We start from the raw sequence: 11,819 nt of genomic DNA, 5'->3' as shown, positions 1-11,819 counted from the left end.
TGTTTTGAAAATGTTGATGGCAACATAGGTACAAATCTGCTTGACACGATGATGGGTGGATGGATTGTGCTAAGAGCTGTACTAGCCCCCAATAACATTTTTTTTTAATGCATGTATGCCAGATGGAGCTGCCACCTCTTGAAGCTGCTGGAGTTATAGCTCGGAAATAGGGGGTGTACCTATTTTGAGAAAGGGAGTCCATGAAGTGGATTCTTACCTTTGAGGGGGATGCCGTTGCAGTGGTTCTCAACCTTCCTCATGCTGCAATCCTGTAATACAGCTCCTCATGTGGTGGTGACTCCCAACCATAAGATTATTTTCGTTGCTACTTCATAACTCATTTTGCGACTATTAGGAACCCTGGGGACTCATGTGAAAAGGTCTTTCGACTCCCAAAGGGGTTGAGACCCACGGGTTGAGAACCGCTGCGTTAGGGGGAAGTGATCATGAGATAGTTTGGAATTCAGTTTAAAGTGTATTTAAAGTACGGCAGAAATTGCAATTTCCTTTGCAGACCTGGCCATTGATGATGAATTTACAAATCTTTGGGAGGATTCCCTAGTTCTTCACAGACCTCTGATCCAAAAGATTTTTCAGGACTAGGGGCTGAGGGATTTCTTGGATTCAGAGAGAGATCTCCACCACCATTTTTCCCTCATGGAGCGGACCGAACACGTAATTTGGTCCCGAGTTTTTGGGTTATGAATCTGAGAGGCACGGGGACCAGTCGTCTGGGGGACCAACACCACGGGTAACACGAATGAAGAACCTCTGACTGCGGATGGGAGTTTGGAAACTGGGACGATCAACTGAGAAAGGGCTGCCCTGGGAGGCTCCTGCTGCAACGCGAATGGGAGCTGCGGAGAGTTCTCGGGAGCCGGTCGAGAGGGGAGGGGAGGTCCAGCGGCCGGTCTACCCCACTCTGGCATCAGCAGCCCAGCTGAAGCGCGGGAAACACGGATCTTAAGAAGCACCTCTAGCAAAAGGCCAACACTAAGGCGCGGGAAACCCGGAGTTTTCCCGCCACGACCGAGGGCGTGACTCCTGACGTCAAGGGCCAGCCCCCACAAAGTGAAGGCAGGAGCCCTTACCAAGATGGCCGCGCGCGTCGGACCGGAAGGAATTTACCGATTCCGCCAGGACCCAGCCACCGAGGTGGAGGCGGGACTCTTCCGTGGAAACCCAACGCCCGCGCTCTGAGATGACGTCACTAGACCCCGCCCCTAGACGTCCTGAGTTCCTGAGTCGCGCTGCGTCGGCAGACGTAGTGACGCGTGTATCCTGGAGGATGGCGGACGCCGGCTTGCGCCGCGTGGTTCCCAGCGACCTGTACCCCCTCGTGCTCGGCTTCCTACGCGACAACCAACTGTCAGAGGTGGCCACCAAGTTTGCCAAGGCGACAGGCGCGGTGAGTCCCGGGCTCGGGGCGCGGGCTTTGGTGGGGCCGCCACGAACCTCTGGGCCTTGACGTGCTTAGGGGTCTGGGTCCGGGGGAAGTGGGGTCTTCCAGTCGGCGGTCTGCGGAGCCATTGTACCGAGCTCCGGGCCGTGGCCCGGAAGGACCAGCGCGCTCGCGCCGCCGCGTTGCTGAGGCCCGGGGGGGTAGCGCTGCGGCTCGGTGCGTGTCCTGGGGAGCCGTGCCCCGGCTGCAGCCTGGGACCCGCGTGGCCCGAGTCACGTGGGCTGGGCGAGTCCGCGGGGGCTGTGTCGCGTCCCAGAGTATTGGCGCCCTCGGTCCTTTTAGGGTTTTCTTGGGTGGCGGCAGAACGTGAGTTTACCCAACTTTCCGTCACGTTTGCCCGAGGCGGGTGAAATTGCTCCAGAGCTTAAACTTCCACCGCAGGTCGAGTCGATTCGGACTCATCGCGACCCATCAGGGTAGCGTGGAACGGCTGTATAGTGTTTACGGGACCCGACTGCCTCGTTTTCCTCCTGCGTTTGACGCTCCAGCTTTGCAGCTAGTTATGCCCAAACCTTAACCCGCCACCAGGGCTCCTTTCTTGGCAATAAAATGAATGAGAGTAGAGGCAGGGTTCTGCTTCAAGTGAGAGTGGAACGGAAGTTGTTAAGCAACATGCAGGCACAGCAGTGGGCTTGGAGTTTTGGTGTATGGACTCTAGCAAAACTAGGTTTGAGACTTCGTCATTTTGCTAGAGTTCTGTATTTCTCCTTTATAGTCATGCAATTTGTAGAATCGTTGTTAAAAAACAAAAGAATCGTTGAATTTCCAGTAAAATGATAACGATAACGTGGCAATCCCAGTGCCTGATGTTCAGGAGTAAAAACTGTTGTAGTAATTTGGGATGCACCAAACCCTTGTGACTTCATACACATTGGGCTTTTTAGGTCAAGGTCAACAGTTGGAAACCACTGGCCTCTCTTGGGGAGAAACATGAGGCTTTCTACTCCCATCAAGAGTGACAGTCTTGGAAACCCACAGGGGCAGTTCTACCCTGTCCTATAGGGTCGCTGTGTGTCAGAATTGACTCGATGGTATTTAGACGGTGACCAATAGTATGACGGGTTTGGAATCCACATCTCCATGAACGCAGACAAAGCTGGTGAGAAAACCCCTGAAGAGAACGGTGTCAACATGGAGACAGGCTCGTTCGCTGTAGCTGAATTCTTTAAAAGGAGGTGATTGGGTCACCTTCAAAGAAATACTCTTCCCAACAGTCTGTTCAAAACCCCTTCCAGCTTAAGGAATTGCTCTGAATTAGAATTCTTTGGTTTTAAGAGACAAGTGAAGTGTTTACTGTGGCTTGTTATGCTAAAATTGTTAAAGGCTTTATCTCTTTCTGTCAACAACTTTCTATCAACAACGAGGTCCATACTACTGGGAAGAAAACCACCTTAGGGAGATGAAGTAATATGCCTAGCACCCTACAGTAATTACCTGGTGGGAGGGAATTTCACTTTTATACTGCTGCTGCTTGGTTGTTAGTGCCCTGCCAATTTTTGCATCACCTAGCAATCTGTATTAGTATTAAGAAGCCCTTGCCTAGAGGGAGGGTGGGTTGGAAAGGGGGAACTGATTACAAGGATCTACATATAGCCTCCTCCCTGGGGGACGGACAACAGAAAAGTGGGTGAAGGGAGACGTCAGACAGGGCAAGATATGACAAAATAATAATCTGTAAATTATCAAGGGTTCATAGGGTAAGTGGGGAGGAAGGGGAAAGATAGAGTTGATGCCAGGGGCTTGGGTGGAGAGCGGATGTTTTAAGAATGATGAGGGCAACGAATGTACAAATGTGCTTTACACAATTGATGTATGTATGGATTGTGGTAAGAGTTGTATGAGCCCCTAATAAAAAGATTTTTTTAAAAAAGAACAACTAAAAATAAAAAGAAACGTAACATCTCAATGTAAGCAAAAAAAAAAAAAAGAAGAAGAAGAATCCCTTCCAGTGCAGTGGTTAAGTTCTTGGTTGCTCCCTCAAATGTTGGCTGTTCAAGCCTACGATACGAGCTGCTCTACAGAGAAATGATGTGACAGTTGGCTTTAGTAGATTGCAGCCTTGGAAATCCTATTTGGGGGAAGGAGTGTTCTACTCTGTCCCCTGGGGTTGCTGTGAATTGGGATAGACTCTGGGACCATAGATTTTTGTTAGGTCTTTTTTCCCCCCCCTTTAATCATTATTTACAACTGAGTACCATCTATACTGTGTGTGTGAGGCCGCCTCAAAAGTATATGGAAAATGGAGATTAAAAGTATTGGCATTTACCCATGAATTATTTGAAGCTCCATTTTTAAGGTGGCTTATTTAACCAATTCTCATTGGGAGTCAAACCACATCACGTTAACCACCTTCTTGTATAAAATGGCTGTGTCCTTGTTCTGTGGGTAGGGATAAATTCCGAGATTGCTTAAATATGGAGGATACAGTTGGTTGATTGGTTTTCCCTAAGTTTTATTTGTTTTGTTGTTGAGAAGATACACCTATTCAACAGTTGCTACATAGATCGTCCACTTAGCTATTTCAGCGGCTTCATTCTTGAAGTGGTGCAACCATTCTCACCCTGTCTCACAACAGAAGCGAGGGTGTTTGTGTTTTAAGGTTTTGATGATCCTGAGTGAACAGGCAGGGGGATAGAAGAAGCCACAGACCATAGGAATAACCCACGTTTTTGGTATCAATAATTGGGGAGTACCAGAATAGAACAGTTTTTCCCCCTAATTTGTGCAAGGAGAGGAGAGGGCTTATCATGATATATTTGGTTACAGTGTCAGTAGGTGGCAGTCAAGAAGAATGCATCATCTGATGTCTCTCTGAAGAAGCAATATAACCCTTTCTTGGCTCTCCTTTTCCTTCTGCAGACCCATCAGGATGCCAATGCCTCTTCCCTCTTGGACATCTACAGTTTCTGGCTCAAGTAAGCCTCTTCCTCCCCCTCCCCCCACCCTCAGGGGTGGTCTGGGCTTTTGTGTTCCGTCATCTGGGAAGGTCCTGGTCCCCCAGACAGACGTTGGGATCATCTACTTCGGCAGGTCCAACAAGGCCCCAAAGCGGAAGTTACAAGCAAATGGGCCTGTCCCTCAGAAGGTGAACAAGACTTCCTCCAGTGACAGCAGTGAGGACAGCAGTGACGAGGAAGAAGCCCAGGTGCCTCCAGCGAAGAAGGCTGGTAGGCAGAGCAGGGAGCTTGGGGGTGGATGGGTTGCCAGCACAAGGGCTCTGTAACCCTCTTATACCCCATGGCTCACTCTGACCGGAACCTGTGCTGTTGTTCAGCGGTAGCTGCCAAGCGGGCCAGCCTGCCCCAGGACCCTAGAAAGGCTGTAGCCAAAGCTTCAGAGAGCAGCGACAGCAGTGACGAATCCAGTGAAGACGAAGAGGAGGACAAAAAGAAAAAGCCTGTCCAGGTGTGCTGCTTTGAGAAGGGAAGGGTTTGTTTCTGGAGCGGGAGGGGAAGAAACCTGAAATCAAGAGGTGGTGGTGGGTGGGGACAGGCAACTATGGCGAGGAAAATCGGGCTAAGTCTGGAAGGGATGTGGAGATAGGTTGGGCTTCTAATCTGGAGGAAACATGAGCACACTGCCCTGGGGACCCGGTCTGGGGCTCTGAGAGTCGGCGTGTGCTTTGTACATGGGTCATGGGAGCTCGTTGCTGAGTAGGGCCAAGTCCAGTGCACCAAGTGGCTCAACTTTTTTGGGGGGGCATATTGTGTCTTCCATTCTGCTTTGAATTCCCTCTCTCTTGCTCCGTTATCTCGTAAAAAATGAAAAACTGCCTAGAAAGTCTGCTAGTGAGCCTGGTGATACTGTTGCCTATGCATTGATTTGGGCTGTTAAACCCCTAGCCACTCCATAGGAGAGAGACGGGGCTGTCTGTTCATATAGGGTGCAACAGACCTAAAAAAAAACCTGACGTCAGGTAGTGGCTGTGAGTCAAAATCTAGTCTGGCAGTGGGGGCTTGGTTGGGTTCAGAAAGCCTTCAATGCTAGGGTGCTTCTGTGAGTATCAGCTGATTACCTTCCTGTGTGCCTTCTAGCAGAAGGGAATTAAGCCCCAACCTAAGGCAGCCAGAGCGCCACCCGCGAAAGCTGAGAGCGCGCCTTCGGATTCAGAGTCGAGCTCAGAGGATGAGGCACCAAGGAACCAGAAGCTAAAGACAGCGCCTGTGCCAGCGAAGGCCCCTGTGAGAGCCCTAGCCAAGCCAGGTACAGTTTCCATCCGAAGAGGCTGGGCTGAGGCCCAGCTTGCTGTGGGCACTGGTGCTTCGTAGGTTCCTGAGGCACATGAGTGGAGTGGTACTGGTTGTCGAAGTAGTGCTCGATGCCTTTTTTTTTTTTTTCAAGAAGTTTGTTGTAATTAGAGGCTAGCACAGCTGTGGTTATGACAGCAAAGAGGAATGTAGAGAACAAATGTATGAGAATGGCTACTTGGAATCCTTTTAGTTGTATTTCAGAGACATTTTATGTTCCCACGAGTCCCTTTCTACCGGGAACCCTGACACATCTGTTCGCCATGCTGCTCAGTCCCCTGGCCCCCTTCATTCCATAGGCTGAGAGAGAGCTTTTTCCCCCTTGGGTAATCTCTCTGGTGATGAGGTGGGTTGTGGAGGCTTCAGAGGGCAGGCAAGGTGACCAGTGGACTCCTGAGTTCTGGGTGCGGGGGACTGAGTGTGTCCTTGACCTCTGACGGGCCTCGCTGGTCCTCATGCTCGGCTTTCCTCTAGGCGCACGAGTTCAAGCTGCACCTAAGGTAGCCAATGGCAAAGCTGCTAGCAGCAGCAGTAGCAGCAGCAGCAGCAGCAGCAGCAGCAGCAGCGATGACTCTGAGGATGAGAAGGCAGCAGCCAACTCTAAGAAGGTCTCCCAGAACTCTCCAGAGGAGGGGTGCTGGGGTGGGAGACCCACCACTGTGCTCCTTGGGAGGATGGGTTGGGTCAGCACTTTCCAGGGGGGGTGAGTGATTTTCTCTCTCTGACACAGCCTCTACCGAAAAAGCAACTTGTAGCCAAGGCCCCAGCGAAGGCGGTCTCCACCCCTGCCCAGGACAGTTCCAGCAGCGAGGACTCCTCCAGTGAGGAGGAGGAGGGACAGAAGCAGCCCGTAAAGAAAAAACCAGGTGACTGGCCAGGGTCCAATTGCAGGAGGACCTCTGCATTCACCATGTGGCCTCCGCAGAGCTGCTGGAGTGTCCCCAGCTGGCTTCCTCCAGAACAAGGGATCCAAGCGAGAACAAAGAAGTTGGATTGTCTTAGGATCCGTAGCCCATTCTAACCCCCACCGCCAGGGAAGGGGAAATAGCCTCACCTCTAGAAGGGAGCAGGAGCAAAGAATTTGAACAGTCTTATTGGCACATAATCCACATATCACACTGAACCATGTAGTGGTTCAGTCACATCAGGCAGAGTGTATGGTCATAACCACAGTCCATTTTAGGACCTTCTCCTCTTTCTTGTTCTCCTGGTGAGCACCTTGACGTTTCCCCACAGTCTCCCCTGCCATCACCCCCGAGAAACCATTCATCTGATGACTGCCTCTAGGTGCACCCGTCCTGGGTGTCACTACTAAAGGTGGACCTGGTTTTAAATCACCACCCTGTGCTGCTTCAACAGGACCCTACAGCTCAGTGCCTCCGCCTTCAGCTCCTCTGCCAAAGAAGTCCCTGGGGACCCGGCTCCCCAAGCAAGCCGCAGAGAAGCAGCAGCCCGAGGACAGCAGCGAGGACAGCAGCGACGAGTCTGGTGAGGCTGAGAGCTCTAATTGCCCCGAGCAGTCAGGCTGGGAGACATGTTTTGGTCCCTCTGTTCTCGCGAAGGCTCGGGGTATGTTGCCACTCATCCAGTCAGGGTGGCGCTCGGGGCCCCATGATAACGCCACAGTTCTCCCCAGATTCTAGTTCTGAGGAAGAGAAGCAGCGCCCCGCAAAAGCAGTCGTCTCTAAAGCAGTTGCTAAGCCAGCTCCAGCCCAGAAGGCAGCAGAGAGTTCTTCAGATAGCTCAGGTACGGAGGCCCTCAGCAGTAGGACACCCCGTGGGCAGCGGCTACAAGGACCTCCTGAATCTGCTTTGGGGAGCGCTGTTCACCTTGCTCCCTTTGTGTCTAGACTCCGACAGCTCAGAGGATGAGGCTCCTGCCAAGCCAGTTGGCACCACCAAGACTGCCCCAAGTAAGGTGGCTGCAGTGGCCAAACAGCCTAAGCCCTCCATACCTGCCAAGCAGCCTGCTGGCAGTGGCCAAAAGCCTTTGGCCAGAAAGGCAGATAGCAGCTCGAGTGAAGAGGAGAGCAGTTCAAGTGAGGAGGAGGAAAAGGCAAAGGTACAGAAGAAGTCTGTGGCCACCCCGAAGCCCAAAGTGGTGGCCAAAGCAGCTCCAGCTCAGCCCGCCAAACCAGCCCCTCAGGGAGGCGGGGACAGCAGTTCTGATTCCAGCAGCTCCAGCAGCGAGGAGGAGGAGGAGGAGAAAGAGAAGACCTCTAAACCCCCAGCTAAAGGGACACTGCAGAAGGCAGCCGTGACCCCTGCCAAGCCAGCCGCTAAGAAGAAAGTGGAGGCGGAGAGCACCAGCAGTTCTTCCTCTGATGACTCCAGTGAGGAGGAGGAGGAGAAACCCAAGGGCAAGGCCACTCCCAAACCACAGACCCCCAAGGCCAATGGCACCTCTCTTCTGACAGTGGAGAATGGAAAGGCAGGTGGAGACAACGAAGAGGAAGATGGAGCCGTTTCCAAGCCAGGTCTGTAGCCAGGGGACCTGCCTTTGAGTCTTACACCCCCTTCCCCCAAAACTGAGGTGGAATACTGTCTTGGGGGTTGGGATAAGGAGCGGAGACCCACCACTAAACCACCAGTTGTCGGCCTGCAGGGTGAGAAACTGCTCCCTTGAGGCCACCTCTTTTTTTTCTTGTTGGTTCAGGAAAGAAACGGAAGCAGAAAGAGGCTGCCAAGGAGGCAGAGACTCCTCAAGTCAAGAAGCTGAAGCTCCAGACCCCCAACACATTTCCCAAAAGGAAAAAAGTAAGCTGCCCTGGTTTCCTCTCAGAATCCCGGTCTGGCGTCTGGGCTCCATGACCACTTCCCCTTTCACTTCCCCCCTTTTTCTTCTCTAGGGCGAGAGAAGGGCGTCATCCCCCTTCCGAAGAGTCAGGGAAGAGGAAATTGATGTGGATGCTCGTGTGGCAGACAACTCGTTTGATGCCAAGGTGAGGAGCAGGGAGGGTGGCATTGGCTCCGTTCAGGGAGAGAGCAGCCCTTGATTCAGGACCGTGGACGGCTCTCTGCCGAGTCAGTGGTAGAAGAAGCAAGTGAGGGCCCGGTGCTGCGCTTTCTTGTGACCACTTCTCTCTACCTACCAGCCAGGTGCAATGGGAGACTGGGGGGAGCGAGCCAATCAAGTTCTGAAGTTCACCAAAGGTAAATCCTTCCGTCACGAGAAAACCAAGAAGAAGAGGGGCAGCTACCGAGGAGGCGCAATCTCCGTCCAGGTCAACTCCATCAAGTTTGACAGCGAGTGACCGGGCCGTCTGTGGTGACAGGAGGAGTGATACTCCAGGGTCACTCACTTTCCTCAGTGGACGGGAAACCCTCCCCTCTCTTCAGGGCAGCGTGATGTGCATACAGACTGCTGCGGGACGCCCTCTCCGGTCCTGTGTGTGTGTGCCTGGTTTTGCCCAGGTCTGTGTCTGTGTACCCCCGGTCGGGGTAGCAGAGCCACGCAAAGGGGCAGCACAACACTCGTCTTGAAGAAAATGTGTTTCAGCCGTCCTCCTCCCTTTCTGCCTCCACGGTGGAAGTCCTCCGACTGGGGGGTGGTAGTGTTTTATATTCAATCACTTCCTGTGGGTTTTTGTTGTAATTTTTAGAGGCAAGTTCCTACAGATTAAATTCTGGCTGTTGCCTAAAATGTAATCAAGCCCGTGTTTATGGATTTTTATGATCTGCTTGCAGGATAATTCTGCCTGTAAGTCACCTTTCAACCCGCCTGCCCCTCATCGGAAGAGGGCTGAGAGGCAGCCAAAGAATTAACTTTGTTTAGATGGGCGTGTCCCCAGGCATGTTGCGGACACTCATGCACGGGTCCTGGGTTGGGGCTGAAGCTGTCAGCTTGGACCTGTCTATTTGTTTGTGATAAAACACTGGTTACAGGCAAAATTCTAGTCTGGGGTGAATGCCAGGGCTCAGCCTGAGTTTTTTCTTGTCTAATTTATCGCAATTATTATTATGTTTGTAACACATTTTTGCCCCGTCTGCTCCTCTTGAGGACATAAAGCTTTTCTATTGTAGGAAGGCATTTTTGAACCCCCCTGAGTGCCCCTTAATAGCATTGAATAATTTCTTAAGTGTCATCATTTATGATTCCTTGGAGAAACTTTTAAGACGTAGTGGACTGTACCCCCCTGCAAGAACAAAATAACATTAATTTATTATGACATGTATCATTTGGTATTACTGCCTTGGTAACAGTCTCGACACAATTTGGTTTTATTCACACCTCAATGCTTGGGAATCACTGATTAAAGAACAGACGGCGCAGGGAGGTGACAACCCAGTCATTTCTTAAAAACCCCAGTTCTTAGTAGGAATTGGGTTATATTAGGAGCATTTATAAGGGACTTCATTGTGTGCTAATGGAGATGGGAATTATCTTTATAAAGTGTATTAGTTGGTAAAATTTGAGTATAGTCGGGCCTGAAGACACAGGATTAGTGTGTCTGATAGTCATTGCCATAGAGTTGAATTCTGATTCACAGTGACCCTGTAGGGGAGTAACACTGTCGCCCCCTCCCCAATAGTTCCCAAGGCTACAAATCTTTATGGAAGTTGGCTGCCTCAACTTTCTCTCCTGGATTGACTTAACCATTGAGCCACCAGGTCTTGTGATTGGTGCATAGGATCAGTCGAGTGTAATAGGTCAGTAGCATTAAATTGAACAACAAAACCAGTCAGCGATGACACCCAGGGGAGTTGGTTGCATGTGTAAAGCTCTAAGAAGTTAGTGGCAGTGATCCGTCCGCAAATGGGGAAGGACGAGGCAGCGAGCCTCGTGGAGGCTGGGCTGACCCTGTGGTGGAAAATACATGGAGGTCTTTGGATCAAACCCCCCACCCCTTCATATTTCCATGCTCACTAATGTGAAGATAACCTGAGTGTCCATGTAGCTCCCTCTAGGAAGACAAGAACAGACTGTTGATGCTGACATAGCTACTCCAGTCTGCATGGTGCAAGTTCTCCTATCAAGTAATAAAGGAGCTGGATTATAATGTGTCTGGGACTATTCTTGCAAGTGAATCCATGCACCTCTCCCTTTCACCCAAGCCAGAGCAACACTGGTGACATTTCAGGGCTTGGCGTCCAGGCCTGGGGAGGCCACTGCAGAGGTGATCTAGCAGTTTGCCCCACCGTGTCTTCCCGGTAGTATTCCAGCTTGTGCATGGTCTTAACTGGGAGTTGACTGACTTGCTATGACCAATATGGTTTCTTCATATTTAAAGGAACCCTGATGGTTTGGGGCTGTTAACCTCAAGGTCAGCAGTTTGAAACCACCAACCACTCCAAGGGAGTAAGGCAATGCTTTCTACTCCTGTAAATGTTTGCATGTCCTGGAAACCCGCAGGGGCAGTTCTACCCTGTCCTATAGAGTCGCTGTGAGTTGGAATCGACTCGCAGCAAGGTTTTTTTGGATGTGAACATAGGTGGCCCACAATGCCCAAAACATTGTGGGCTTTTTACAGACAATTTGCCAGCCCTTGGTCTAAATAACTGCTGCTTTGCCCTGGCTGCAAATTAGAATTACCTGGGGGAGATTTTGAAAGCTGTTGATTCTCAGGGTCTCATCATCAAACTTGTCTTCTCTGAGGAAACCTGCTTGTTGGTATTACTTAGAGCCAATGTGATTCTAATGAAACCTGGTCTAAAAACATCCCTCTCGTCCCATGCTTATATTTTCCAACGTCCTTATTACATTTAATCATACAATAGTGAGAGTTTTCCTTATCTGAGCCCTGTGTCCTGGAGTCTGGATCTTGGTGTGCATAGTGCAGAACCATGACTTGTATGCATGTCTCAGGTACCCGAAGAAGTGGCGTGGAGCCTCCCCGCAGACAGAAGGGGAATCCAACTCCACAGCTGCCCCACGAGGCAAGCAGACACGCACGCCCTCACCCACCTTGGCCTTCTGACGCCAACCTTCTCTCCCTGCAGCATTTTGCTGTTAAGTTTGTTAAGCCAGTACTTATAAGTAAGGGGCCTTATTAGGGAAGTTATCAGGTAGGTTATAAGTCAGGATAAGGAACCATTAAGGATACACTCTTTACTGCCACAGTGTCTCTTATCTGCCATGCCTCAGGGCTTGTCTCTAGCTCCTTAGCCAC

The 11,819-nt window shown here is 51.0% G+C and overlaps 1 protein-coding gene across 2 annotated transcripts; it reads left to right on the top strand.

Moving 5' to 3' along the window:
• The first annotated feature begins 1,283 nt into the window (after positions 1-1,283).
• NOLC1 (nucleolar and coiled-body phosphoprotein 1) lies at positions 1,284-9,357 on the top strand. Of its 2 annotated transcripts, none has more exons than XM_045291302.1 (13): positions 1,284-1,408; positions 4,322-4,377; positions 4,493-4,629; positions 4,737-4,867; positions 5,500-5,665; positions 6,184-6,317; positions 6,440-6,575; positions 7,069-7,197; positions 7,346-7,456; positions 7,560-8,186; positions 8,366-8,466; positions 8,559-8,651; positions 8,805-9,357. In XM_045291302.1, the coding sequence occupies exons 1-13, from the start codon at positions 1,289-1,291 to the stop codon at positions 8,961-8,963; spliced, it is 2,100 nt and encodes a 699-aa protein (XP_045147237.1). In that variant the 5' UTR covers positions 1,284-1,288; the 3' UTR covers positions 8,964-9,357. The 2 variants fall into 2 exon arrangements, with proteins under 2 accessions (XP_045147237.1, XP_045147236.1); XM_045291301.1 differs by having other exon boundaries at positions 5,497-5,665.
• The last annotated feature ends 2,462 nt before the right edge of the window (positions 9,358-11,819 follow it).

This window comes from Echinops telfairi, unplaced genomic scaffold, assembly GCF_000313985.2.
Source record: "Echinops telfairi isolate 266 unplaced genomic scaffold, ASM31398v2 ScPeMD7_70;HRSCAF=299, whole genome shotgun sequence".
NCBI lineage: Eukaryota > Metazoa > Chordata > Mammalia > Afrosoricida > Tenrecidae > Echinops > Echinops telfairi.
Note: the sequence above shows the minus strand (reverse complement) of the source record. Positions and strands in the feature narration are given on the sequence as shown.